Genomic DNA, 27,057 nt, shown 5'->3' with positions numbered 1-27,057 from the left:
AGCTCAACTATTACAAACCTCTTCAATTGCACATGAGATCTTTGCTTCTGTTGTTGTTTGTTCCAGATTATCCTGAAGATTTAAATCAAAAGACAATACTATGTAGCTTTTTTTTTCCCCCCCGTGAGCCAAACTTCTAGAGAAAACCAAAAAGAAGCTTCTGTTCTTAGATATACATAATTGTGCATGTATGGGTAAAGACTGAAAAAATGCATGAGCCCTTGGGACAATGCAGTCTGCTGTCTTCAAAAAATTTAGGACAAACTGCTCTCAAAATGATTTCGATCAATTCCTGTATTTCCATGTAGTTCTTGTGGTGAGTGTTGTTGTTGTTGTTTTCTTTTTGTTTGTTTGTTTCTTTTTTCATTTAAGGTATGACTGGCAGTTATCTTAGTTTTGAATTTCTCATGTCCAATGCACCCAATCTGACTCAGGAGACAAGTCATTCCATTTGAGTCAGGTTGAGGATTATTATTAAGCGTCTTGAAAATCGACTTGTAGTAAGACATTTCCACCTTAAGAGGCACGGTTTATTCAGATTTCCAGTATCACAAGATGACTTAACCACTAATTAACTTCTGGTGGGTCGATTTGTGAACGACTCAACCCAATTTGGATGTATTGGACAACCCTCAACATTTAATAATTGAAGATAAGTTATAATAAAAAATAAATAAACAAAATAATTTAAAATGATAATTTTTCCCAATTTCTCGTAAAATACAAGGGTAATTTCACCACGTGCTTGAAGTGAATCTTACATTTGTATCTTCTAAATTTAACTATGCGGTATGTTTTAAAGCACTTTAAGCAATTCACCTCCTACAGCGGCCATTCTTTTATTTTCTTCTTCTGAGCTGGTCCACCTGCACCAATTCCTGCTAGCTCTACTGGATGATAATCTTCCATGACTTCAAGGGACATAAATCCATCCATTTCGCCCGCAAAGAACGAAGGATCGTCCAATTCTACTGGTTCCCATTTTCGCTTCTTCCCTTTCGAATTCTTCTCTGACATTATGGAGCAATGAACAAAGAGCTTTAATTGAGAAACTGAATCTAAACGTTTTTTTAAATAACAAACAACCGTTTTGGTTTATCCCTAGAGAATTAATAAAAACACTCTCACGTCGTCCGCCATTATGGATTACCCGCCAGAGAAGGACTGGATAAGAAATTGTACTGCGCGCATATTCAAACGAGAGTCATCCGCTGATTTATTGCTACATGACTTTTCTCCCTTCGCCGAGTTCACCGAAACCTTTGTGAAACGTGAATGAAAAGACTAACATGGTGAAAGAACACCGTACATTTAAAGAGGAGTGCAGTTATATTGAGCGCTTAAACGAAAACTCGTTTCTTATCAAGAAAGGCTTTGTCCCAAACATGAAGGTAAGTGAACGCGCGCCAAAAATCAGATCGGAAGCTCAACTCCAGCTGAGTGGCGTGCGCGTCAAAATACACGTCTAACGATGTCATACTTGAGAATGTTGATAATAAGCTATGGTCATCGAAATAAATCCCCTTACACCTGCCATATCCGTCAATTTCCTTCTTTGAAATAAGTTTTGTCACAAGGAAAATTGTTTCTGGGACAACTGGGCTCAGGAACCTTTTCTGCCCACGTTATGATCAAATCCCCGTCCCCTGCCCCCCTCCACGTCTCTCATGTCAGAACTATTTTCTTTTATTTGTTGGTTTGTTTCAATCAGTCAATTCACGAACTACAGTCAAGCCTGTCTTAGGTGGCACCGTATTGAGCACTTGCACTGTAGTAGACGCCATATTCCCGTGGGTGACTGCTTAATACAAGGTTGACTGAACTGGACAAATAAATTTTGTCCTCACTTCCTCCATCAAACCCAGTTTATATCCATTATTGTCCCCGTCCCCCCTAATTTCTCACCTTTTCCCCTAGTTGCAGACTGTGGTGTTTTGCTGGAAATTGTTGATGCAAGAATGTCCTAATAAGTACTGGATTAGGATGTTCTAATTAATTAGTACCATGGACAAATTTTTACATACTGTTTCAGATACAAGACTTGAGGTGTACATTGCAGCTATTCAACTCTAAAGTTCAAACTATTCTTTTCTTTTTTTTCTTTAAAGGTTGAAGGTATCTTGGATATATAAACGAGCTGCTCAAAAAACTAATGTTTGATGAGCTGAAGTACTGGGCTGGAACCCAAGGTACAGTACTTTAAACATTTGAAATATAATACTGTTGTATTTGCTGCATTTGTCTTATTCCTTTTATACAGTTAAATTAAATTGCTCTCCAGGTATTGGTGGTTTCCTTCCTGGTGTAAGGCAGATTGCAAATGTTGCAGCTTTGCCTGGAATTGTTGGTGTAAAAATGATCATAACTTTTTCTTGTTGAAATTACAACTTAGTTAATTGAAACTTGTTCAATCCTGGGCCCAGTTGTTCGAAGGCTGATAAGTGCTAACCCAGGGTTAAATTTTAATCAGGGTATGTTTAATCCTTTGTTTAAAAGCCTTTTAAAATAATTTACTATAGTTTTTTAGGGCATCCAATCATCAAATTGCAGACTAAAGGAATTGTACATGTAGACTGAATTTCATTTGAAAGCTTTCAGATATGAAATCAGATTTCACACAGACCATTAGTTATCTAAACTCAGCTTTTAACAAACTTACCCTGTACTCTTGGGAAGCAGAGAAAGTATAAAGTGGAGATGACAAAAGAGTTTCTTGTTATACAGTTTGTGTTTCCATAGTATTTTTACACAAAGATTTTCACTTAAAGTGGTGCAAATAGAGCATCCAGTTATCCAGTTAGATCCAGTTATCCCTTGTAGAATCTTGAGAACATGTGCAAATCAGTTTTTCTGCTTTAAACAAAAGCCCTTAGAACTGTTTTTCTAAGAGTTTTCTTAAGTTCCTGTTTTTTTCCCTCAAAAAAACAGGAAAATTGAAAGCGAAAAAAGGCAAATGGAATTAAATGGCTATGTTCATTATTTAAACTTTATGTGCTCTTATTTACCTGGTTAGTGGAGTTCCTAGGCCGCTCACGCAGATCACAACACAACGACTCAGTTTAATTCTAGCCATTCTAGAAATAACATTCCTTCACTTCCTCTTTGCTTATGGACTACAATGCATTTACTGTCACTTTGATACCTATTTTTCGACGGTAAACCCTGTTTCAACAGGAAAAGAAAGGTGAAATCTGAGTAGAAGGAATCACTTTCCACCATCAGAACACGGTTGAAACACCATACAAACTTGTTTCCAATACCTCTAAATATGGTGCTGCAACCCTGTCAACCCTATTTTTCACAGCACCCTTGCAACTCAGGTATCAAAGTGATGTCAAATTGTTGGCATGACAGAAAACCCAGTTTCAATGGGAAAAGAAAGCTGTTTTAACAGTGAAATCTGACAAGTAAGAATGGTTTTCCACCATAAATGAAAAATGAAAATGATAATCGTAATGATTTGCATATTTAGTTAGAAAGAAGTAGTCAGCTTTAGGGGTCTTTAGGGCTTTCGAATTCTGATTAGGTATTGTTTCACGATTTTTGTTCTATTATTTTATGTCAGCACTACTTGATTTGATCGAGTGAATTTGCTGGCTATCTTAGAATTTCATCTCCACAGCCAAGAAAAAAAATCTTGCATGTCGCGATTTACTTGAAAAATCTGGAATTGTGGCTCAGTCATCATTATGGGCGGCCGTCACCACCAAAAATACCAGGATGTCAAATAGATCAGCAAAAAAAAAGCTGGTTTAAGGATCAGCTGCAAGACAGCATAGCTAATAAAGGAATGGCATGGCCAAACTATAGACAGTCTAGTTTTCCTTCATGAAACAGAACACCCTAAACATAAATAGTTTAGCCAAATGATAAACGGTCTAGTTGCCTATGTCCAGTTGGAACTTGAAATTGTGAAATGGACTAGCTCAATTGCAAATAACTTAGCACTCATTTGCAATACAGTAAACAAATGGTGTACTGTTGTGTCAAATGGCTCAGGGTAATGTCGAGTAGCACAGTGTACGCACGAACAGTGTAGCATTGTATGAAATGGCTTGGGGTAATTTTGAATGGTACAGTGTACATATAAACAGTGTAGTGTTGCGTGAGATGGCTCAGCATAATGTCAAATGGTACAACGCACACACATATGGTGTGGGTTGCGTGAAATGGCTCAGCGTAATGTCGAATGGTATAGCGTACACACAAATGATGTGGTGTTGCATGAAATGGCTGTTGTTATCAGTATCTGTTGTCTACATTGGCAGTAGAAAACAGACAAACAGAGGAGTTTCTTGATCACAGTGCAAATTTCAGGAAGATAAAAATTACCTCATAATTAAAAAAATATGTGCAAAAGACATTATAGTTAACTAAAACAATTCTACTGTATAAAATAGTGGGAAATGTTTGTTTTCTGTGTTTACACAAAAACTAGCAACTGTACAGTGCAGAACCCAGCTAGTCTTGAACTCTTGAGGAAAGCAAAAATTTACTCATACAGCTGGGATTTTGAGATAGTGGGGTAAATTTGTCTGTAAAACAGGAACAAGGGATGCTGCTCTTTGTTTGAGATAGGGAGTTTGAGATAGCTGAGTTCAAGATAGCCAATAGTAAATGACTTAGAAAAGCAGGGCAAATCCAAGGGAAATGGGTTTGAGTTCAAGATAGCAGGGTTCAACTGTACCATATTTACCCGTGTATAATATGCACTTTTTTCTTTAAAAATAACCATCAAAATTGCGGTATGTATTATACACAGATTTAATGCATAAATTAAAAACACAACAAAGAAAGTAACAAAAGCCTGGTAGTAACTCGTCTTTATTAGCTTGAGTTAAATAATCTACCAATGGTAATTGTTTTGAGCAAGTGCCTAACCTTGAAGGTATCTCACAGCATTTGCAGCAAACCGTTACCAAATTAAGTATCAATGTGTCACAGCAATGCAATTTTTTGGATGCACCTTTACTTTATTATTACTAGTAATAATTATTTTGCAAGGTGCAATTCCCAAGCAGCAGTTGTGACAGATTCTCTTGTGTCGATCTATCTATCTATCTATCTATCTATCAGGTTCCAAGGGGGTTGGCAAGAGCGCTCTCTTTTCACAACTTCATATGGCAGTTAAGGCAACAATTGGGGAGGAGGATTGGAGAACAGCATATTTTGTGAGTACAACATATGTTCTACTGTTATTCCAGGCTGTTCAAATATAGGTTATTCGTCACCTAGCAATTTAAATATTAAGAAGAACCATATTTATATAATTCAACCATTGAACATCCCTTTTGTATACCTTTTTCGTGCAGAGACGGTGGTGCCAATCAAATGTTAAGTTGCATACATCTCTGCCCCAGCTATGTATGCCCTTAAAATATATGTTAAATTTACTGTCTTTCATCTGACAATCTCTCCTATGGCAAACCAGGGCCAAAAGTTGGCGGTCGCACAGTGGCGAGTTAAAACTGACCAGGGCTACCAAAAGTTAAGGGTTGAATGCCCAGTGTGTGACTATGCTACAGAATTTCATAACATTGCAATGTAAATAAATCGCAGTACAAAGTTAAAAATAAAACTCAATATGTAGTTTAATTGGACTACCTTTCTCTTCATTTCTTTGCTTGGACTCTAAAATCATCCATTTTAGTGAATTTTTAGTTCTAAAGTGGAAATTCCGAACCATTTTAACAGTGATTTCATGAGTGATCCACATTCACATCATGTAGACACCATTTTGATTTTGTGACTGCCACGTAACTCTGGACATACTCAGAGTTCCATGTGGGATGGTTTTGAAATACACGTTTCTGCTTTGAGGAAGAATTTGTTGAAAGGCTTATCCAGAAATACCTGTAACCACAGTTACTGCATGCAAAAATGTCTTTGAAAAGAAACCCAGCTTTTTCTACAATTATTTTTACAACAAGTGCAAATAAATTCTTGAAGTTACTTTATTGCAGTTTACTCTATTTACTTAAATAAATAAAAACACTTAACACCTGTAATAATTTTATAGTGCCAAATGAATGGCCAAAATGTTAAAGAAAAATGTCTCATGGCATTACTGGGGGCATTGCCTTTTTGTGTTCTTTCCTTTTAGTTAACACTCTGTTAAAAGCCATGGGGCGCTTATTCAAGTTTTTCATTTTAAACTAGAGGAAATCAAGGGCTACTTCATTTTGGGATGGGCCACTAAGAATTCAAGGAAACTGGCCCAACTGGCCACCAAGTTCTGGAGTTAATTTTGAGCCCTGGAAATACCAAATTTTTATGACATGCTACTGAAAGATTTCAAACAGCTATATGAGAGGTTCAAGGTAGATAAGCCATTCTTTCTTTTCACCAACAATATCCATCAAATACCCAAGGATGAACGAGGTGCACATGTATTGAAGCGCATTTTAAAGGAGACCATCACCCTCTCTGTGAGTTAAACATTGCAATATGAATAGTTTAACTGAATACCTATCAGTTAGTTTGAGTTAAAGGTCATTCCACAGTATTTTGTCCCCAGCAAGCAGGTTTTTGAATCTTTCATGGCAGACTTAAGATGCTTATAGCATTGTTGCTCGGTAAATGAAGTTTGTAATAGATCTCAAATTTTGGGGATGGAATGTGAAATGGTTGCATAAATTTTAATACATTATAGAAAATATCAAAATGCCTGTTGACATATACATTTCTTGTTGAAGAAGTAATAAAAACTAAAATCACACAAAAGTTGCCAGAACACAAATGTGTGCAAGTGCCCTCTACAGAACAGTTATTGGAGGTTGGCTCAGTGGGTAAGGCTCAGTACAGTATGCAACTTCCATTCCCCAAATGTTGTCTCTGCAATGGTTGACACTCCAAAGTTTCTGTTATTTCCGAGTAAAAATTGAAAGTATTCTTAGAACTTTTGATTTATGACAGAAGCTATGTTGTTGTATAGGGAAAAGTTTCTGAGTCCATCAGAAAATGTGTGGTTCCAGAAAATGCCCATACTCCCCCCACGGAAGGGATAGGAAATTCCTGGGGGTGGAGGGGGGGGGGTTCTCAAAGGTCAAAACTTTTAGGAAATGTATGAAGCTTACATGTTGTTGGAATTTCTGGGAGGGTGGGGGGGGGTCTTAGGATAAATCCCTTCTGTGGGGGAGGCATGGATAATTTATGGAGCTACACAATATGAATTTTTGGACATTATTTCCATTGCAGAGACAACACTTACCAGAGCATTACTACCCCAAACATCTGAATATTTTTTTCAATGCAAGAATAGAAACAGAAAAGTGATCTGAACATGAGCTCAACATAATACAATAGCTGAGATGCTATTACATATTCATTTTACACCAGAAAATTTCAACATCTTGAATACAAAGTTTCACTTGCTAATTCTTGGTAGATATTATTCTATAATAAAATCAGTTTTGGATGTTATGGCAGAAAAGTTTTCTTTTAAAGTACAATTATATACAAAAAATTACAATTATATGACTTTGTTTAACGCATGACAGTTTTTTTGTGGTTTCCATGATCTAGTTCAAGTAAAATCAATTGCTTGGCCAAAATTTGGGGGATTGGGACTAGTTTACTTTGAGAATAACCAATGGAGGTGCAGTTTGACAGGAAATGTGCATCCTGGAATCTCCATGCCCCACAATATCATATAAAGTGTGTTTTGTTGTAAGACTTGAACTTTATAAAATATTTCCATTGTTAGCAGTGGGTGGAATTTTTTGCCGTCTCCACAACATGTGTGCACTTGCATAATGGCAATTGTCATAAGAAAATACCAAATGCTTCTACACTGCATGACCCTGTATGCATTATAGATATGTTGGTCTAAAAGAACATAAATATAGAGATTTTAAAAGCATTTCACATTCAGAGGAATTTTGAACTAAATTTGAATAATTAACTGAGTCTGAACTGTATGCAGTCGAACCTCTATTAAAGTGTCTATCACCCTTAACTAGATATTTTCAGAATGAACTCTATGCACATTGAATAGTTAAATGGTGAAATATTTCTTGTTTGTTAATTTACAAAATGCTAATTAGACGACGTCAACCTGGGAATTTGCTATTATTTCTATGCCAATTTACAATGTGCAGTATACAGCTTGAGGATAATTAATTTGATAAATACAAAAAATAAACTGTGGATAGTCAATTGATTGGTAAAAAATATTACTTGGAGGTGAAAACAAATAGTTGTATAATAAATGATTCCCAGGTTGATGTCATTAATTAGCATTTTGTAAATTCAAATCTATATAGCTCAATAACGCGACGTTCTAAACAAATATTTTACCATTTAACTGTTCAATGTGCGTAGAGTTGATTCTGAAAATATAATTGTATTTAAGGGTGACTGGCACTTTTAGTGGCCATACTTTAATCAGTTACAGCCACCAACTATAACAGTCATTGTTTAATTATAGAACTGGAGTGTCATGGCAGCAACTTCCAGATATGGTCTGTTCTCGTTATTCAGTGGTGACAAACCTCTTCTCAGTTGCCATGATTTAAATATTGTGTATTGTGTCAACCCAGAAGAATCAGTGGGCAGAGCCTTATTCAAATAAATCATGGTGAGTTTGTTGTACTTCCTTAGTGAGCACCAAGTATTCATTTCAGTAAAGCTGTTCAGATGGCGTATGACAGCTAAAATTTGTGTTAGTGGTTTCTATGCTTTGCATTGTTTAATTTAAAGGAGTGAGTGGAATAAAGCTTTGAGTGACTTCTGATCAACTTCTAGATTCTCCTTCCAGTTTATATTGTATATGCTCGTGTAACGAAGGGAGAATTTGGCTATAAATCAGGAGTCAACTAGGGCCTTATTCCAGACATTATTTTGAATAAGGCCCTAAGTGACTCCTGATCTGAAGCCAAATTGTTACATGAGCATATACAAGACAAACTGGAAGGAGAATCTAGCAGTTGATCAGAAGTCACTTAGGGCTTTATTCCAATCACCCCTTCATTTCGCACCCTAAAATTTTCGAACACTACATACACATGAAATTTGCTAAATTTTCGGTCATTTTTACTAAAAAAAGGTCACTTAAAAAATTTTGGACAGCAATTTTCAGCTGGCATTTTTCGGAAAAATCACATTTTATTCCAAAGAATTTTCGGCTAAGTAAATTTTCAGCCAGAACATGTGAACAGGTAATATTTTTCTAACGATCTGTAGGTTTGTATATGTTTGATAAATACATGCGGCGCAATAATTTTTCCCACATACAGTACCGACAAGAACTATCCCCTACTAAAATTGCACCAAAAGCAGACCTGAGCAGAACATACTTTCTGAAGTGAACCCAACCAAACTTCAAGCCTATATATAAGCTATATAGGTATGTGCCGCCTAATAGGGTCGGGTTTTTGAGCCTCTGGATCCATAAATAGGGTGTCTTATTCGCGATTCTGGGTCTGCTCATGTTTGCACTGATGTTTGCATGTGAAGTGGGGGTTAGTTCCAGTCGGTACTGTAACTGCAACGACAATCCAATCGGTGGGTTCAATCGACGGTGAGGAAAGAGGCCTCACTACTCTATGTACAGTACCGCTCGCGTATACGTTAGCTGCGCAGGCGAATTTCATACGCTCCGACGCAGGGTAGTCAGACGCGTATATACGATTTTTTTGCACGCTCGGTCGAAAAAAATGCGCGATTCATGTGCCTTTGTTATTCAGTGCTACAAGTTTCCTTTGTATTTCATTGTTGTATGAAACAATTGACTTCTAAGTTTGAAAAAGCGATGAGTAGACAACGGAGAATTCACATAATGAAATAAAAGCTATCGTGTTACACTCTCGAATGTCGCGTCGCTTCGCGAATTTTTCGGATAACGAGTAGTAGTAGTAGATTGATGTTAAGCCTTCTGATCACCAACTACATTTATGATTTGTAACGTTCATATTTGTCATATTACAGGATATCCAAACTGAGCAGGAATTTTCCCCGGGCCCACCGACGTGCGGGTACACATTGGCTATATTCCTCGAACAGTCATTCAGTACGCTAAGTACCTTCTAAGAGGCAACAGTAACGTTAAACTTTTCATGGTCAAGGCATTTACCAATATTCTACAAGTACTAGAAGACGAAGCACTGTAGATTTCTGATAGGTGCAAACGTGTGCGCATCAGGTCACTAGCGATGATAAGTACTTGCAAGGCTAGTGGTCACCATTAACCTTTTCCTGGTCTTGTTTGAAACCACCAGGATTCGATTTGAAAGAAGTATCCGTCGTTAGCCCTTCTGGTTGAAGAAGCTGTTGTGCAGTTTAGGTTGGAAAATCCTAATTATTTGTTGGATGTAGTAAGCATTGATTTTTTTACTCTGGCGATCAAATCCTGGGGTGGGGGGCCGATACTGAACTGACAGGGGGGCTCGGCCGTACCATTTTGTGTGTAAAATTCCAGACATGGTACTATTTAGGGGGGCTGTTGAAAAAAACAATTTTATAATTAACTTGGTACCATTTAGGGTGTCAATTGATTACTAATTGGAATCTGGTTACCGGTTACCGATTTCAGACTTTCAGTTACCGGTTACCGATTTCAGAATTTCAGTTACAGGTTACCGATTCCCCGTTTGGTAAACAACATTTTTTCCATGCAAAACATTATAGTAAATGTGCTCGACTAGTACCTCGTCTATTAACAACAAATTAAGTGCTACAATGAGCAGACAACCAAAACATGTCGAATTCTTCATGACACATCTGAAATCGGTAACCGATAACCAGATGCCAATAAGTCAGTCAACTGATTTGTCATGTAAAGCACAGTACAAAAATATCATTCTCGATCAGCTTTTCAGTCAACCTACAGTGCCTTTTAGGGGTCATTTTTAGGGGTCATTTTTAGGGCCACAGCCGAGCCCCCCCTAGTGTCAGTTCAGTATGGGAGCCGAACTCGCCCCACGGGGAACAAATCTGCAGGTTTATAGGCTGGTTAACCGCGGTCAAACGAGAGAAATTTGCAAAAGTTAAACAAAGTACTTAAAGGTTAAGGTAGTCGTTTTCACTGTTTATTAAAGTTTAATATATTGCCAACATATTTAGCAAAATTTACCAAACGTTTTGAAAATTTACCAAAAAAGTTCTAAATACTGTGAACCGCAGAATCGTCGACGCCATTTGTCAACATAATTTGGATCAGGCGCAAAGAGTTTTGGTCAGTTTTCCACGGAAAAAAAGATCATCATTTTGAGAAAAATTAAAAGATAATAACGTGAACTAATTTATTTCACTCATCCTTGCTTACATTAAATAAAATCCCATTATACAAACACTGACATGTGTCAAGAACTACAAAAGTAGTTCAAATTTTCTACCGCCATAGCGAACAAAACAAAACGAGGTCTGAATTGCCCTTATTCATAATGACGTCACATCAAATCTATCTATTGTTTAAACGCAAAGAATCATGGTCGCGGGAGGGGGCCAAAACAGCAACAACACAAAAAAAATTGATATAAAATTCGTTTTATAGACCAAAGAAAAGCGGTGACAGCCATCAAGTACAATAAATATTGCTTATTAAACATTGGTGCATCTCATATTTGAGTCCCAGGCCATTTGAGTTCAAACTTTTCTTACCAGAGCGAGTTTTAAACGAATTTCTATTGTTCTAGACGATTCTTTCCCCCTCATAAACAATCCCTGACGTCATCATGAATAAAAGCAATTAAAAACATTAAACGGAATATTTATTGGACGCTAAAAAAATTGACAGTGAAATGAAGAACTTTCTTAATTAAGCATTGTAATAAAGCATTTGTAGCATAGATTTCGTAATTCCAAAAAAATTTCCATCCCACTCCCGCCCTCACGGATGGATTTTTTTTCATACAGCCCTTTGGAAACAACTTTTATAGATTAGAGAGTTACTCTAAACCTCACCCTGAATGGATAACTTGGGAGGGGAAGCTCTTGATCTTTTGAGTTCCTGTTTGTAATTTTCATTGTAAAAAAAAATCCAGCGACCCTCTAATACACGAACTACTTTTCATGTCATACACTTAAAGGCATAAATACGGGATTCGCGAAAGGAGAAGCCTTACGCCTCCTAAGACCAAATTCGTCACGCTTAACGTCTAACAAAAACGTACAGAGTTTCAAATATGCTTAAAGAATAAAGAAAACCGAGAATAAGGTTTTGAGAAACATGTCTTTGGAGCTATTTTATGCGGGAGAGAAAATATACCCGAAAACGAAAAATATAGCGCGCACAAATGAAAATGTTACATTTGGTAACACAATCTCATCCAGCTGTGCCAAACCTCAAGAAGACCAAGAACATACAGATGGAGAAATGACACATCGCAAACAAAAGTCATTAAATGATATTCTAATAGCAGCTAAGCTTTCAAGTTAGCAGATTTAAAAGCGCAAGCGAATGGCAGGAGTCGCACAAGCCTATAACACCTTTTAACCATCGACGACCTTCTGTTTTCGGCATAGGGTAAAATATCGACTGGACCATTTCTTGGACCATTTCTTGGACCATTTTTTGGACCATTTTTTGGACCATTTGTTGGACCATTTTATAGGGGGGAAGCACACTATTAGTACTCAGGGAGGGGTGGGATGCAGTCTACCAGTACTGAGGGAGGGGTGGAAGGTAGAGTGTTATTACTCAGGGAGGGGTGAGAGAAGGACTATTGCTAGGCAGGGAAGAGTGAGAGGTGGATGTAATAGTAAACACTACTTGTTAATGGAGCTTTAACTCGATCGTACAAATTTTTGAATTTTTTTAATGTTCTTCATTTTTGTCGTCATGCGAAAGCGAAACTGCCACGTAAACACTGGACTTCGATTTCTATTGAAAATATCGGGTTTAAGATCCCCTACTGTTGAGTTATGCCTGTGCCTTTTGAGTCGACTTGTGTACCATCAGTTGCTTCACGTTTCCCTTTGTGTATACAGTATGTAATTACTAAATTTATCTATCTTACTTTGGTCATTCATCTTATCAGACGAGATCACGAAATGTCCGTTCCTTAGCCCTTAACATAGCACAGGCGGCCCAAGCTCCAGCTGTGAGATGATCATCTTGCGCAATAACAGTCATGGCGGAATTATAAGAGTTTGTATGGGAATATTTACGACCGCTCAAAGGAATAAAAAAATACGTCAAATTCTCAATAAAAATACTTCACCTTACTTCCACAGTGTATCACTTGTTATCTGATCGCTTACTTTGATGAAAAGAGCCCATTTGAGCGAGTTGTTCATTTCGAGGTTTTCAACGTAAAACCTCGAAATGAACAACTCGCTCAAATGGGCTCTTTTCATCAAAGTAAGCGATCAGATAACAAGTGATACACTGTGGAAGTAAGGTGAAGTATTTTTATTGAGAATTTGACGTATTTTTTTATTCCTTTGAGCGGTCGTAAATATTCCCATACAAACTCTTATAATTCCGCCATGACTGTTATTGCGCAAGATGATCATCTCACAGCTGGAGCTTGGGCCGCCTGTGAACATAGCAGCATATAGAATTCACAAGCGCTCTTGCAATTTTAACTTCTATACCTTTACTATATAAAATAATTAGCAAACGATTTCGAAGAGGAATCCATATTCTCGTATCGAGCAAAAGCACTGCTTTACTTGTAATATGGGAAAGATGGGAAAGCGCAAATATCGATTTTATCTGTTTCGCAAACAAAGGAGTTCATCACCCACACCGGAAATAGCGACCAGGCATTCCTCGCGACTCCCGTACGCTTGTTTTCCAATTTGCCTGGGCCGCTGCCAATCACTTCTTGTGTAAAAGCCTACGTAATCTGCTAAGTGGAAGTACAGTGGCTACTGTTGCTTACCGATATTTTCCATCGGCAAAACGTAGAAGTCAGTAAATGTGACCGATTCTGCCCGGAAAATTTTATTGTCTGGAGCTTGGATATGTCAGGAGAGTTTCATTGACAGCTGGATTAATTACACCCCATGTTGTGAAACCATTATGAAGACATCGCGCTTTCCTTCGCTTTTTTTGTCACATACAAAAAAGGAAACGTGAGGCAACTGAAAGATGATTCATGCTAACCCGTCGGTATCACTTAGCACTAGCACAAGTCGACCTAACAGGCACACGTATAACTTAATAGTGGAGGATCGAAAACAGGAATGGAATTGGTGATATTTTCAATAACAATTATAGTCCAGTGTTTAAGTGCCAGTTTCGCATTCGCATGACAAAAGATTAAAGAAACGCTACGGCCTAGCGCAAAAATGTTGACATACAAATAGTCAGTCGAAAAGCCGCTCAAAATAATTTGTATGATTCAATGAACACTCCATAAATCAGTAGCAGTTACCAGTATGTCAACTTCCCACCCCTCCCTGCGTACTAGTACTTCTTTCTCCACTAGTAGCAACAGTCTGCCATTTGGGTATACAGTATGTAATTATCAAATTTATCTATCTTCCATTTGTCATTCATCTTATCAGACAAGATCACGAAATTTCCGTTCCTTAGCACTTAACTTAGCAGCACATAGAATTCACGAGCGCTCTTGCAATTTTAACGTTTATACCTTTACTACATAAAATCACTGTTGGTACAATCGTACAAAGCAATCTTTTCTCTTTTCAGAGACACAGTTTTCTCTTTTCAGATACAATGAACACACACTTGAGTGTGATGTTACGCATTCCAATTCGTACATTGATGATCAAAACAGCACAACTTCAGCACTGGGTAATTTTTCAAATAACATTTTCGCCTTTAATAGCTTAAGGGCACACATTTTCTTTCATATGGCCCCTGCATTGATTCATTAAATTCACACAAGTGCAAATTACAGAATTAACTTTTTCGAAAATAACATATTTCTAATTTACAAAGGAATCATTTCCCTTTCGCAAATTACCGATCCGATTAACTTAATCTCACAAATAACACGTTTTCATTTTGTTCTGTTTCGCAAATATTACAGTAAGCCCTCTCAGAGACAATGACAAAACGACTTCGACATTTCGCAAAGACTCGAGAGAAAACTTTCCAATTTCTGAAACAGTCAGAGTTCAATAAGTGTTTGCTAACTGCAGGCCAAATCAAAATATTATGCACTAATAGGAAAAACCAAATTGTACAAATAAAGTTTTAAGTGTGCGGGCTGTGCGGAAATGGGCAACGGTAACTTTTCTGTCTACACATGTTATAGCACCTTTTGTTGTGATTGTATGTCATCAAACAAAACAGTGACAGTCACATATTAATAAATTGTGAGAATTTATCATTTCCTGAATTTGGCATGTTTTCCCCCATATGTACTCTAGAGACCTAGCTCTTTCTGTATATGATTTCGATGAACTTCGAGTAATTCACGCTTAACTGCCGCCGAAATGATCACCAAGAAGGGAATAAATTGGGGCTGCAGTTTTTGGACGCACTCAACCTTACAATGAAAGTATACGTTTCCTAATCGTCCAGTCTTTTGCTCTCCATTCTGCCAATAGGCCCGTCTGGTGCTTGATATTATGACGAGGTTTTCTGGTGGGTTGGGAATAAAAAAAGTCTTCACCACGCCTTAGTTTCAAGACACCCTTACACCCGTAACACCTTCTCACCAGAGGGCTGCATCTTTCAAGAAGGCTCAACTGGAAACTACCTTCTTGAACTGCCGGCGTTGATGTGTTGGGGCTTTTATTCTGCAGATAGAATAAAATTAATGGCATTTTAGTTAACAGCCAAGATTAGTCGGTGGCTGCGTGGGAATTATGCAACGAGCCGACGGTCTCGCCAGATGCTAAATCCTTAATCCTGCAGGCCATTACTACAAATGAAAGGTTCTGTGATTAGGAGGACTGTTTTTTTCGACTTGTCGCGCATTATCACTACAAGCTTTATTTGATAGAGTTTTTATTTCGTTCAACCCAATTAACTCACCAGTTAGTGAAATAGAACGACTTGCACAGAGCTAACATATAGCGAGACTTTACCATGATCATAGTCGATATAAAAAATCAAACGGTTGGCAGCAAAAAAAACTTTGAAACCTTTCACCGATCTAAAACCCGAGATAACAGAATCACGCATTACACCCTGTATTAACTGTGAATGATCCTTACAATATATACATACCTGAGGCTCTTCTGTGTCTTTTTGTGTTGTTGTCTTCTCTGCTTCCTTCTCTGTGCCTCTGTTTCCTGAGGAGCTTACTAAAGTCGACGCCGGAATCGATGCTGATTGGTCAGTTGGAGAGGTGTTAGTGTAACTCTCCACAACTTCCTCGCATTTCTTATTTGTAGCACCTTTCCTTCTTTGTGTTGCCTTGGTCTTTTTTGACCCACGTCCAGGAGGGAGGTCCATATGAATCAAGGCATCCACGTTAGGAGGTCTTTGGTTCGTTGTCTTGTAACAATGAACGAACTCAGTCAATGAACGACCCATTTCAGCCACAGCTAAGGTATGAGCACAAATGTCATACGCTTTAAAATCGATACAAGTGCCGCTGCACACATAATATGTTCCACGTCGCGCGGTACGTTTCTTGCAAACTACATACGATGGAGCATCAATTGCCTCGTTTGCCACATAACGTGGCAAATTGTCCCCTCTTCCAGGATCGGGATGGATATTTTCTTCTTTGCGCGCCAAAATCAACGATGCACGATGGTACATACGTGCTAGAATACTGAAGGGAACCCGGATAATGCCAAAATCTTCTAGAGGCAAACTCAATGGTAACATTGTGTCCGCTTCATTTGTGTTTTCCAGGTCGATAGGAATTATGTCAACTGTCTTTACTGGGAGATTGTGAAATTTTTTGAGCGCCGCTTCTTGTTGCGCTCTCGTCTTCCTGCAAAAGACAGACTCCTTCATTCCCTCTTCCTCGTAATTTTTGTCCATTTTTAGCTCTCCGAGCCAATAAATGCTAAATCCTCTTCTGTTCTCTGTCTTTTCACCACCGTCTGCAGCAACCTGGCAAATTCGGGAATAGAAAGCTTCCTTTTCCTTGTAAGTTGTTTCTCTCTTTGTAGAACCGAGTTCATACATTCATTTCCGTTCTGATCGTATACACCTGGTGGCCAGCCTAGACCAGCCATGGATCTCAATTCAGCTGTCATCGTTTGCCTTATAATTTCCGCTTTATACTTACAAAAGTAAGTAACAAAGCGCTCTGAGAGTGGGTGTAAGGAAAGCCACTCCTCCTTCATTTTTTCCAGATTGGTCATGAACTGGGCGAGGCTTTCCGAGTCTATAAGACCAGGAACCCTCTTACAACCAATATCTCCTCCGAAGATGTCACTTAGAATGACTTCTGATGGTTTGCCCCGTATTCCAAGTTCGTTCATTTTTGACACTATGTTTTTTTTCATATGCAGGTCACAGAGTAAATGCTGGGTATAAGGAAGAGGTCTACCGAAACCCTCACCCAATGCCTTTTCTCCGTCAGTACTATATACTAGAACATTTTGGGTTTTTGCATTTAGCTTTATCATGGTAGACGAGAGTCGTAAAAGCTGGATGGTTCTTTTTTGTGGTGAACTAGGGTTGGTCCAATCCAGACTGAATTCTTGTCTTCTTTGGTTCGGAGAAGGAGATGCCTGTATGTAGTAAGAGTCACATAATAGTCTCCAAAAATTGAAAATGGGATCGACTCCTAAAATACTGAACTGGCTAGGATTTGTGCAAAATCTTTCCATGTCCTTAAGTTGCTAGTCAGTGGTTAGGACAACACAAGGATCTGACGAGGTCTCTACTTTACGGATGAAGGCGTTCTCTTTGTCTCTGTTTCCTTGCTTCGCATGTCTATCAGCTCGAGTGTAGAATCCCCAGGTTGCTCTTCCATGGTTTTTTTTAATGTTCTTTATCTGTTGTAGATTTCTGGCATGGCTAGCTGCGTTTATAAAGTTTGAAATTGTTCCCTTTTCTTCGATACTCTTGAAAAACACCGTCTTGGGAGGGTCAGATTTCGCGAGCTTTTTTAACCGCTCCATGGTAGTATGCGAAGTGCGGTAATACTCTTTGGAAAGACTTTTAGAATTTCCATGTGGTTTAATTTTAACTTCGTGTTCATTATCATCAAAAACATATTGCAGAAGAGCAAAACCGTGAATTGTTCCGTTGGAATCTGAAAAAGGAGAAGATGAAAATTAATAAAGGTTTTGATATTTGAATGCACTTGGTAACCGGATGTTGTGCACTGGTGTGATATGCTGTATTGATTAAAACCCCCGTTTGCTGGTCAGATTTGTTACATTATGACTAATGAGGACGTAAATTTTTTTACGGTGAGGTTTTGAAGATGGACGTTTTTCACTCGAATATAGAAAAATTTTGTTTTGTTTTGTTTTTGTCAATAATTTTGTTTCCTATTTTTGGCCACACACCACTTTTCGGAGCACGCCATAGTTTACTTATTTAACTTGAGCAGTTTGACCTTTGGTTTGAATTGACTTTCTCTTTCTTCGGAAGCTTTTTTCATGATCCATGTTACAAATGTCTTACTAACCTCAACTGTTTATTCATTGTAGCAGGAACCTCTCAAACTGAGGCCTTGTCGTAATGACCTCGCTATCGCTAGGTTAATACCGCTAGGCCTCCACTCAAAGTTTGAGATTTTTCTATAAGGACCTCACTGTTATTTATTTGTTAAAATAGTCTTACCTGTCAGATAAATGAAAATCCTTTGCAAATCGGGGGAGGATTCATTCCTATAGAAGCTTCTCGTACATTTATAGACCTGTGCCTCATGATCATCATATTCTGATTGGGAAGGCTTACGAACAGGATTCCTCTTGTTGGAAGCACGGTAGTATCATACTATATACTATATAGTATATGATACTATAATACATCGCTGTTTCGTTCCAGTTGGATTCCATGCACCAAGGTCGTCGCCAGAACATTTTTAAAGTGCTTTATGTGTGGGGCAGATATTTCCACCACAAAGACAGAATTTCCGGAGACAGCGGAAGGAACAGCACGTGCAATAAGTTCTCGAGGCGGATGGAAGAGGATATCTACCACTTTCCTGGAAGCCAAACCCGTAAGCAATCCCTGTCGGTAGATGGGAAACATTGGGTCGTCGTTCAAGTAATCAGTTCCTTGTTCGTCTTCACTACTATCGCTGGAGTCGTTCAACTGGTGTGTCAGCACTTTCTTATTTACCTTTTCAGCCACATTTCTATGGAAGACAGTAAAAGAATTTCATAGGTTTCTCAAACGCCACAGCGGGAGAGCAAAATTCTCTAACGTTTCGTGCAAGGTGTGGTGATCGCTCACCGACATCGTTTTGAAATAATCAGACAATTAAAATATACCCCTCAGAGTTAATTGTTCGTAAACGCGTTCAATGACTTCACTGTTACTACGGAAATTTTATGATATACATATTTGAGTGACTCACTTTTCTGATGCAAAGACTGGTTTGAAAAGGCACTCATCGCTGTCGCTCGTCTCAATATCCACACACACCCTTGATAAGAAAAAAAAATCAGACTGATTTATTATTAGGTATGATTGTTTGAATTGTATGAAATAATTTAAATACTCCAGTCGAAAGTCGAGAGCAGTATTCTTGATTGTAACTTTTGTTAATTGAAAGTTCAGGTCGCATTGGCCACCGGAAAACTTGCTCGAGCAAACGACCGTCGAGTTTCGATTAATACAAGCACAAAAAAGCCCATTCTCTTGATAATAAAATATATTGTACGGAAACGTAAAGGAGGGCACCAATAATATTGGCAACCAGTGTTACGTTGAGGCGTAAAGATTTATCTAACTAAAAAGGAAATTTAGACGAATGGCACCTTAAGCTGAGGGGGATTTGCAAATAACCTTTTAGAGTTTGACTGTTAAAGAGATACGTTGGACATAATAAAGACACTTCACCTCCATTAAGCGCCTTCATAATTTTCTTGTATGATCCCATTTCTTCTGGGCCAACAAGAACGACACTCAGACCCTCCCTGCTTGCTCTAGCTGTCCGTCTACTGCGGTGAATGTAAAGCTGTCAACGAACACAGAGAAAGAATTTAGGAACGCAGAATCACATAAGATGGTTGCGCTAAAGTTAATACTTACATTGTGGTTACATTACACAACAGTTCATTATTAAATGAGATACAACTGAGGACGATAAACAATAACAAACTACTCCTCTCATACAAACTGCATTTGAACAGAGTCAATTTTTTCCTAAATCAAAACTCATTAACTGAAATGAATTATGTTTTGATTTCGGTGGGTGAACCTCACACATTAACTCAAATCGGAAACAAAACAAAGATTTAGAAAATGAAGTTTTAGAAATAACTAAATATATGCAATTAAATAAATTTAGAGGTAAATAAAGAATTCAGGCGTCAACGGCGTTCGAACTTTGCTATCCACATTCTGGTTGAGCTTCTCTTACAGTTGAGACTTGTAGCCCACACCTTGGTCAACGCATGGTTGGTTGAAGCAGTGTGACTTCCGAAGCCTTTTGTCAAGGTAGAGTTTCGCGGAGAATGAAAGCACTGCCGCCAAAAAGCAATCGCTCCCGTTCCCGCCTGCCGCACAGGCTAACTAACTGCACAAGCTAACCAACCGTACACACATACTTACACGTACTTACATCAAGGTCCTTCGGAACTTGATAGTGAATCACATGCTCAACAGCTGGTATGTCCAAACCTCTCGCGGCCACATCTGTAGCCAGAAGTAAGCCACTCGCACTTTGCTTAAATTTAACAGGCAAGAAAAGAATCAGCCAAAATTTCATTGGCTGGTGTGAGTCCTATCTAGCTTTAAATATTCTCTGAGGGAGGAGAGGGGTGGGTTTTAATCAGTCAAGGCGATCCAGTTAAAGTCTATCAAAAAAGGAAATTCCATTGGTCGGTTAGTTCGTAAACTATACTCACTGTTTTGATAAAAAAAAATAGTGATAAGATCAGGATGATTCTGATCCAAGGCCACATAGCACGCGTGTCGCCTAGTGTTTTGTGCAAAGCAAGTTGCGCAGTAAAGAACGTGAAAGACGCAACAGGAAAATAGCACGTTGTCTACAAAATTGGGTTCCTAATAGTTGCTTTGTTTTGTTGAGTTTTTTGTTTGGTTTTTTTTTGTTCTGGTTTTTGTTTGTTTCGTTTGTTTCATTGTTTTTTGTATTTTTGTTTTTTCCATCCCACTCAGTTTTCACCCGGCCTGTCTAAATTCTTTAATCTTTGCCTTTGTTGCATGCTGGCGTGCAGAACCCAAGGGTTAAAGTCCAGGAGCCTACACAAAGAGCCCAGTCTCCTCACGCAGTCTACAGTTTCGGAGAGAACCAAAGTACAGCCTGGGTACCGGGAAAGGAAATAGTGGAGATATAGGTCCTAGAAAGAAAATTCAAATAAATGTGAATGAGGTGATTTTTACAACAACTGTATGTTTCTTAGTTCTCCTTCGATTTCACTTGGTACACCTCTGTGGCTCCGTGGATCATGTTCCTAGACAGTGCGGTGTACATGTAGATGCATTTGGCTCAAACCAACAATAAAAAGTAGTAAAAATTGTATCCTGAATCTCGAAGTTTTTCTCTTCCTTGTCACCTCAATAATTACAAACCTTCTCTTCAATTACACATGAGATCTTTGCTTCTGTCAGGGTTTCTACGGTTCCTCTCTTGTTGGTGACATCGATAATTTTACAACTGTTCTTCTGCAGCCCAACTTTGTCCATCAGTGACACTAAAAATGTAAAATGCAAAGAGTATTGCTGTTAACGGAAGAACACAAGCCGGTCAACTTAATCATGTTTAACTAAGATGTTAGATAACAAAGACAAAAGCAAAACAACACAATACAAGCTTCGACACACTTCATAAAGCAGCAAATTTTCGGGTTTTAAATGATGGATTATTTAAATCATTTCATTCCTTCAGTAATAGCTGATAAAATACGTTGATGCTATCTTTAGCTTCTATTACTCTGAGTCAAATATGCCGTGATTTACCTAAGCCTTCTTCACTTGTGATCTTCTTTTCTTTTCCTTTCCTCTTAAACGACTTTGGAAGAGTTAAAGTTGCAGAGAAAATAAACTTCTGTAGATGTCTTCGCTTTGCAGTTCTCTCATCTTCATCATAATCACTGCGAAAAGGAAACATTAAAGTTAAAATTTCAGTTTACAAGTTGACAGTCATGAAAACCATTAATTTCAGAAAGAGAAGCCTGAGAGAAATTCAAGCTCCGATGGAAATTGAAGTCCATTGCCTCTTTCTATGAATGAGCTCCAATATTGAAGATAATTCTTGAAAGTGGCCTTGCTCCACCATTCTGTTTGCCTCGTCAATCACAAGATATCTCAAGTGCTCCAAACGGCAGACATGCTCTTCACCCTGAAATTAAACGCCGCCAGCAGATATCTCTAGAATCATCTATTTAATAGAAAGAGGCTACACTCCAATTTCACCGTTGGGTATATGAAAAAGAAAAAAAACGCCTGGCATTGATGTTTACAGAGCAGTACAAAATGCTTACAGGAAAAACTTACACAACATTGGAAATCCAAATTCATGCTGAAAACTACACAGGACAACCGATCTCATGGGAAACATACCTACATGTACAAGTGTGTGTTGACTGTTTCAGATCTCTAAAAGAAAGTGAATCAGTACAACTTATGATACATGAGGTACTTACATCGGAAATCAAATCCCACAGTCTTCCCGGGGTGGCTACTATTATCTCAGGACACTTGTTTAAAAGCCTCTGTTGTTCTTGAGGTGCCATTCCTCCAACCACAGCAACAATCTTGAAAAAAAGGAATTGTTTACTGATTCAAATAATTTTGAGGTACTTTGTTTGGTGGGTATTTCTCCAATAAAAGATAAAGTTGAAACAGGACTAGAAGGGGTGGCAAGGGAGGGGAGGGTAGGGGGTAAATGGTACATCATAGGGGCTAGGATTGTAATTCTCTGAACAAAAGGGTTTTTATATACTTTGCTGGTGAAGGGGCGAAGATAAAATAAATATTTCAGTCCAGAATATGGTACCAAAAAACAATAGAGTTTATGTTTGAGGGAATAACAATGTTTTCAGCACTAACTCATCATTATTTGAATTGCTTAAGCCTACTGTGGCTACAAATTCATGTTTCCCCAAAAAAATAAAAAAATGCTTTCCAAACAAGAGATAGGTTTGCATTCTGCTCCACTGAAAAGAGGAAAATTGAAGGCTCAGGAGACAAAATTGACTTGGGCCAATTAAAATAAAGTAATAATTGAGTTTCTAACGATGGGAAAACAGAATCTAACTGTGGAGATGACTTCCAAATTGTCAATTTAAGTACATGATGTTACCTCTAAGGATGTGTGTTTTGCAGCCTGTTTAAGATGATTTTTTATTTGTATAGCCAATTCTCTGGTTGGTGTCATTATCAATGCCAGGAGTGGTTTCTTGAGCTTGGATGTTCCATTACCAGTTTCTGTGGCTTTTGTAGCATTATTTTTGGTAGTATTTTTTGTAGCTTCACCTGCTTCTTGACTGGACTTGTGGCCAAGGATGTGGGTGAGAATTAGAATCCCAAAGGCTTGTGTTGTACCTGAACCCTAATAAATACATAAAATTTTTTAATTAATATCCTTAAATAATAACCTCCTCAAAAACCAGCCATTCCTGGAAGCTAAACTTCTCCCAAGTGATTTCATCATAACTTCAACAGACAATTTCAAGGCATTATCTAATGAATGATATGAAAACTACGAAACTTACAACCTGAAGGGACTTATCTTGACAATCTTATTGTAATGCACATTTTTGTATAAATAATGTTCCATCAACCAACTATAGGAAGATATAGAATGCCAACATAAAGAAGGAAGAGCTATTACATTAGTTCTTAAGAGAGCAAAATTTAACCATCAGTCAGTCAGTCAGTCAGTCAGTCAGTCCTCTCTCTTTCTCAAGAGGTACATCATACACGTACTTTCAGCTCAACAGCTCTCCTCAAGAGTGCTTTTACAAAAGTCATATTTATAATTATTCAACAATCACTTAATACTTAGACATTTGTTCAGGTCAAAGACCAGCTCTAAAGTAACAGAAACTGTTTGCTATAATGTGTGGGAATAGTCTTCTTACACATAAATGAGCTAAATGAGCTTAAGGTGTACATCATAGTAGACACATGTACATGTTGAAAATTATTTTTTTCCTCTCTCTCTCCCTCTCCGAAAAAAAAAAAAAAAAGGATTCCTCAAAATAGTTGTGAAACCAAGTACACAAACAATACACATAAAAAAAGGAGACCTCCACCAATCTAACTGCTGTGATTCAACTCACTGTTTCTGCTGCACCAATGATGTCCCTGTGGTGGAATATTGCAGGTGGAAGGGAGAGAGTCTGTATAGGGGTTGGTGTAGTAAAACTTTGTTCACTGAGTCCTCTCTGAACTTCTTTGGGAACACCAAGGACTTCCCAAGCACTCATATCTACCATGGACTCTAAAGTTTAGTTCAGTCAAATAAATGGTTTAGCTATAAAATATGATTGCATCTTAAACTCATAGTATTAGTGGGAAATATCATTTTATTACAGTTGAACGGAAAGGGTTATTTGTACCTGTATAGATATGAAATATGTTTATAAAGGTTTTATAATCTAAATTAATAAATACTTTATTAATAAATAACAATACAGTAATAACAAACTTATCAGTAAAATTACATTATTTATAGAAAATCATATCTTTGCCAACATAATATTATCTACACAAAATGTGTTTGATTCTCTTCTTAATAATAAAATTCAAGGACAATCATTGGAGTAAAATTGTACTTTGTTTTGTGCATTTCCCATCCATAATTCCTAAAATTAAATCTTACCTGGAGGATCTTCCACCAGTCTATTGTCAGTGGCCATTTCTACTCTGTTTTGCTCTTCTGACTGGGCTTTACTTTGGGCCTTGTTTTTCTTTTTCCTCATCTTTTTTCCCTTTGTCTGTTGGTTATTCTTTGTGCTTTTTCAAGTTGTGTGGATGATGTGGTAACTGTGTGTTCCAGCTTATCCTGAAGATTTAAATCAAAAGACAATACAATACAATGTTGCCTTTTTTTTTCCCTGTGAGCCAAACTTCTAGAGAAAACCAAAAAGAAGCTTCTATTCTTAGATATACATAATTGTGCATGTATGGGTAAAGACTGAAAAAATGCATGAGCCCTTGGGACAATGCAGTCTGCTGTCTTCAAAAAATTTAGGACAAACTGCTCTCAAAATGATTTCGATCAATTGCTGTATTTCCATGTAGTTCTTGTGGTGTGTGTTGTTGTTGTTGTTGTTTTCTTTTTGTTTGTTTGTTTCTTTTCTCATTTAAGGTATGACTGGCAGTTATCTTAGTTTTGATTCTCATGTCCAATACACCCAATCTGACTCAGAAGACAAGTCATTCCATTTGAGTCAGGTTGAGGATTATTATTAAGTGTCTTGAAAATCGACTTGTAGTAAGACATTTCTACCTTAAGAGGCACGGTTTATTCAGATTTCCAGTATCACAAGATGACTTAACAACTAATTAACTTCTGGTGGGTCGATTTGTGAACGACTCAACCCAATTTGGATGTATTGGACAACCCTCAACATTTAAAAATTGAAAATTAGTTAAGATAAAAAATAAATAAACAAAAAATTTAAAAAGATAATTTTTCTCAATTTTTCGTAAAATACAAGGGTAATTTCCCCACGTGCTTGAAGTGAATCAAACATTTGTATCTTCTAAATTTAACCATGCGGTATGTTTTAAAGCACTTTGAGCAATTCACCTTCTGCAGCGGCCGTTCTTTTATTTCTTCTTCTGAGCTGGTCCACCTGCACCAATTCCTGCTAGCTCTTCTGGATGATAATCTTCTATGACTTCAAGGGACACAAATCCATCCGTTTCGCCCGCAAAGAACGAAGGATCGTCCAATTCTATTAGTTCCCATTTTCGCTTGTTCCCTTTCGAATTCTTCTCTGCTATTATGGAGCAATGAGCAAAGAGATTCAATTAAGAAACTGAATGTAACCGTTCTTTTAAATAAAAAACAACCGTTTTGGTTTATCCATAGAGAATTAATAAAAAAAATCTCTCTCATGTCGTCCGCCATTATGGATTACCCGCCAGAGAAGGACTGGATAAGAAATTGTACTGCGCGCATATTCAAACGGGAGTCATTCGCTGATTTATTGCTACATGGATTTTCTCCCTTCGCCGAGTTAGCTGAAACCTTTGTGAAACGTGAATGAAAAGACTAACATGGCGAAAGAACACCGTACATTGAAAGAGGAGTGCGTTTATATTGAGCGCTTAAACGAAAACTCGTTTCTCATCAAGAAAGGCTTTGTCCCAAACATGAAGGTGAGTGTACGCGCGCCAAACATCAGATCGGAAGCTCAACTCTAGCTGAGTAGCGTGCGCGTCAAAATACACGTCTAACGATGTAATACGTGAGAACGTTGATAATAGGCTATGGTAATCGAAAAAAACCCCATTACACCTGCCATATCCGTCAAAGTAATTTCCTTCTTTGAAATAAGTTTTGTCACAAGGAAAATTGTTTCTGGGACAACTAAAGTTTGTTCTCCACCCCCCCCCCCCCCCTCCACCTTTTCTGCCCACGTTATGATCAAATCCCCGCCCCCTGCCCCCCTCCACGTCTCTCATGTCAGAACTGTTTTCTTTTTTTTCTTTTTTCAATTCACGAACTACAGTCAAACCTGTCTTAGGTGGCACCGTATTGAGCACTCGCACTGTATTAGACGCCATATTCCCGTGGGTGACAGCTTAATACAGGGTTGACTGAACTGGACAAATAAATTTTGTCCTCACTTCCTCCATCAAACCCAGATTATATCCATTATTGTCCCCATCCCCCCTAATCTCTCTCCTTTTCCCCTAGTTGCAGACTGTGGTGTTTTGCTGGAAATTGTTGATGCAAGATTGTCCTAATTAAGTACTGGATTAGGATGTTCTGATTAATTAGTACCATGGACAAATTTTTACATACTGTTTCAGATACAAGACTTGAGGTGTACATTGCAGCTATTCAACTCTAAAGTTCAAACTTTTCTTTTCTTTTTTTCTTTAAAGGTTGAAGGTATGTTAGATAT

The 27,057-nt window shown here is 37.9% G+C and overlaps 2 protein-coding genes and 1 pseudogene across 3 annotated transcripts in view; 1 reads left to right on the top strand and 2 right to left on the bottom strand.

Annotated features, from left to right (window-relative positions):
* The window catches only part of LOC149045455 (uncharacterized), a 153,220-nt pseudogene that overhangs the window by 4,758 nt on the left and 121,405 nt on the right, over window positions 1-27,057 (bottom strand). The window lies entirely within an intron of this gene.
* LOC149045444 (uncharacterized) overlaps window positions 1,263-27,057 on the top strand; it is a 224,896-nt gene continuing 199,101 nt past the window's right edge. The window contains exons 1-3 of the mRNA XM_089208212.1: window positions 1,263-1,391; window positions 2,109-2,189; window positions 5,077-5,171. Coding sequence (XP_089064338.1) covers window positions 2,153-2,189; window positions 5,077-5,171 — 132 coding nt within the window. The 5' untranslated portion in view covers window positions 1,263-1,391; window positions 2,109-2,152. The remainder of the gene's footprint in view (window positions 1,392-2,108; window positions 2,190-5,076; window positions 5,172-27,057) is intronic.
* LOC149045467 (uncharacterized) lies at window positions 14,706-24,318 on the bottom strand. Its single transcript, XM_089208205.1, has 6 exons — window positions 21,929-24,318; window positions 19,847-21,663; window positions 19,362-19,430; window positions 18,620-19,139; window positions 16,091-18,083; window positions 14,706-15,657 (listed from the first exon to the last, which is right to left on the bottom strand). The coding sequence occupies exons 5-6, from the start codon at window positions 17,003-17,005 to the stop codon at window positions 15,406-15,408; spliced, it is 1,167 nt and encodes a 388-aa protein (XP_089064331.1). The 5' UTR covers window positions 17,006-18,083; window positions 18,620-19,139; window positions 19,362-19,430; window positions 19,847-21,663; window positions 21,929-24,318; the 3' UTR covers window positions 14,706-15,405.

Source organism: Pocillopora damicornis, chromosome 5 (genome assembly GCF_964200805.1).
Source record: "Pocillopora damicornis chromosome 5, jaPocDami1.2, whole genome shotgun sequence".
NCBI lineage: Eukaryota > Metazoa > Cnidaria > Anthozoa > Scleractinia > Pocilloporidae > Pocillopora > Pocillopora damicornis.
Note: the sequence above shows the minus strand (reverse complement) of the source record. Positions and strands in the feature narration are given on the sequence as shown.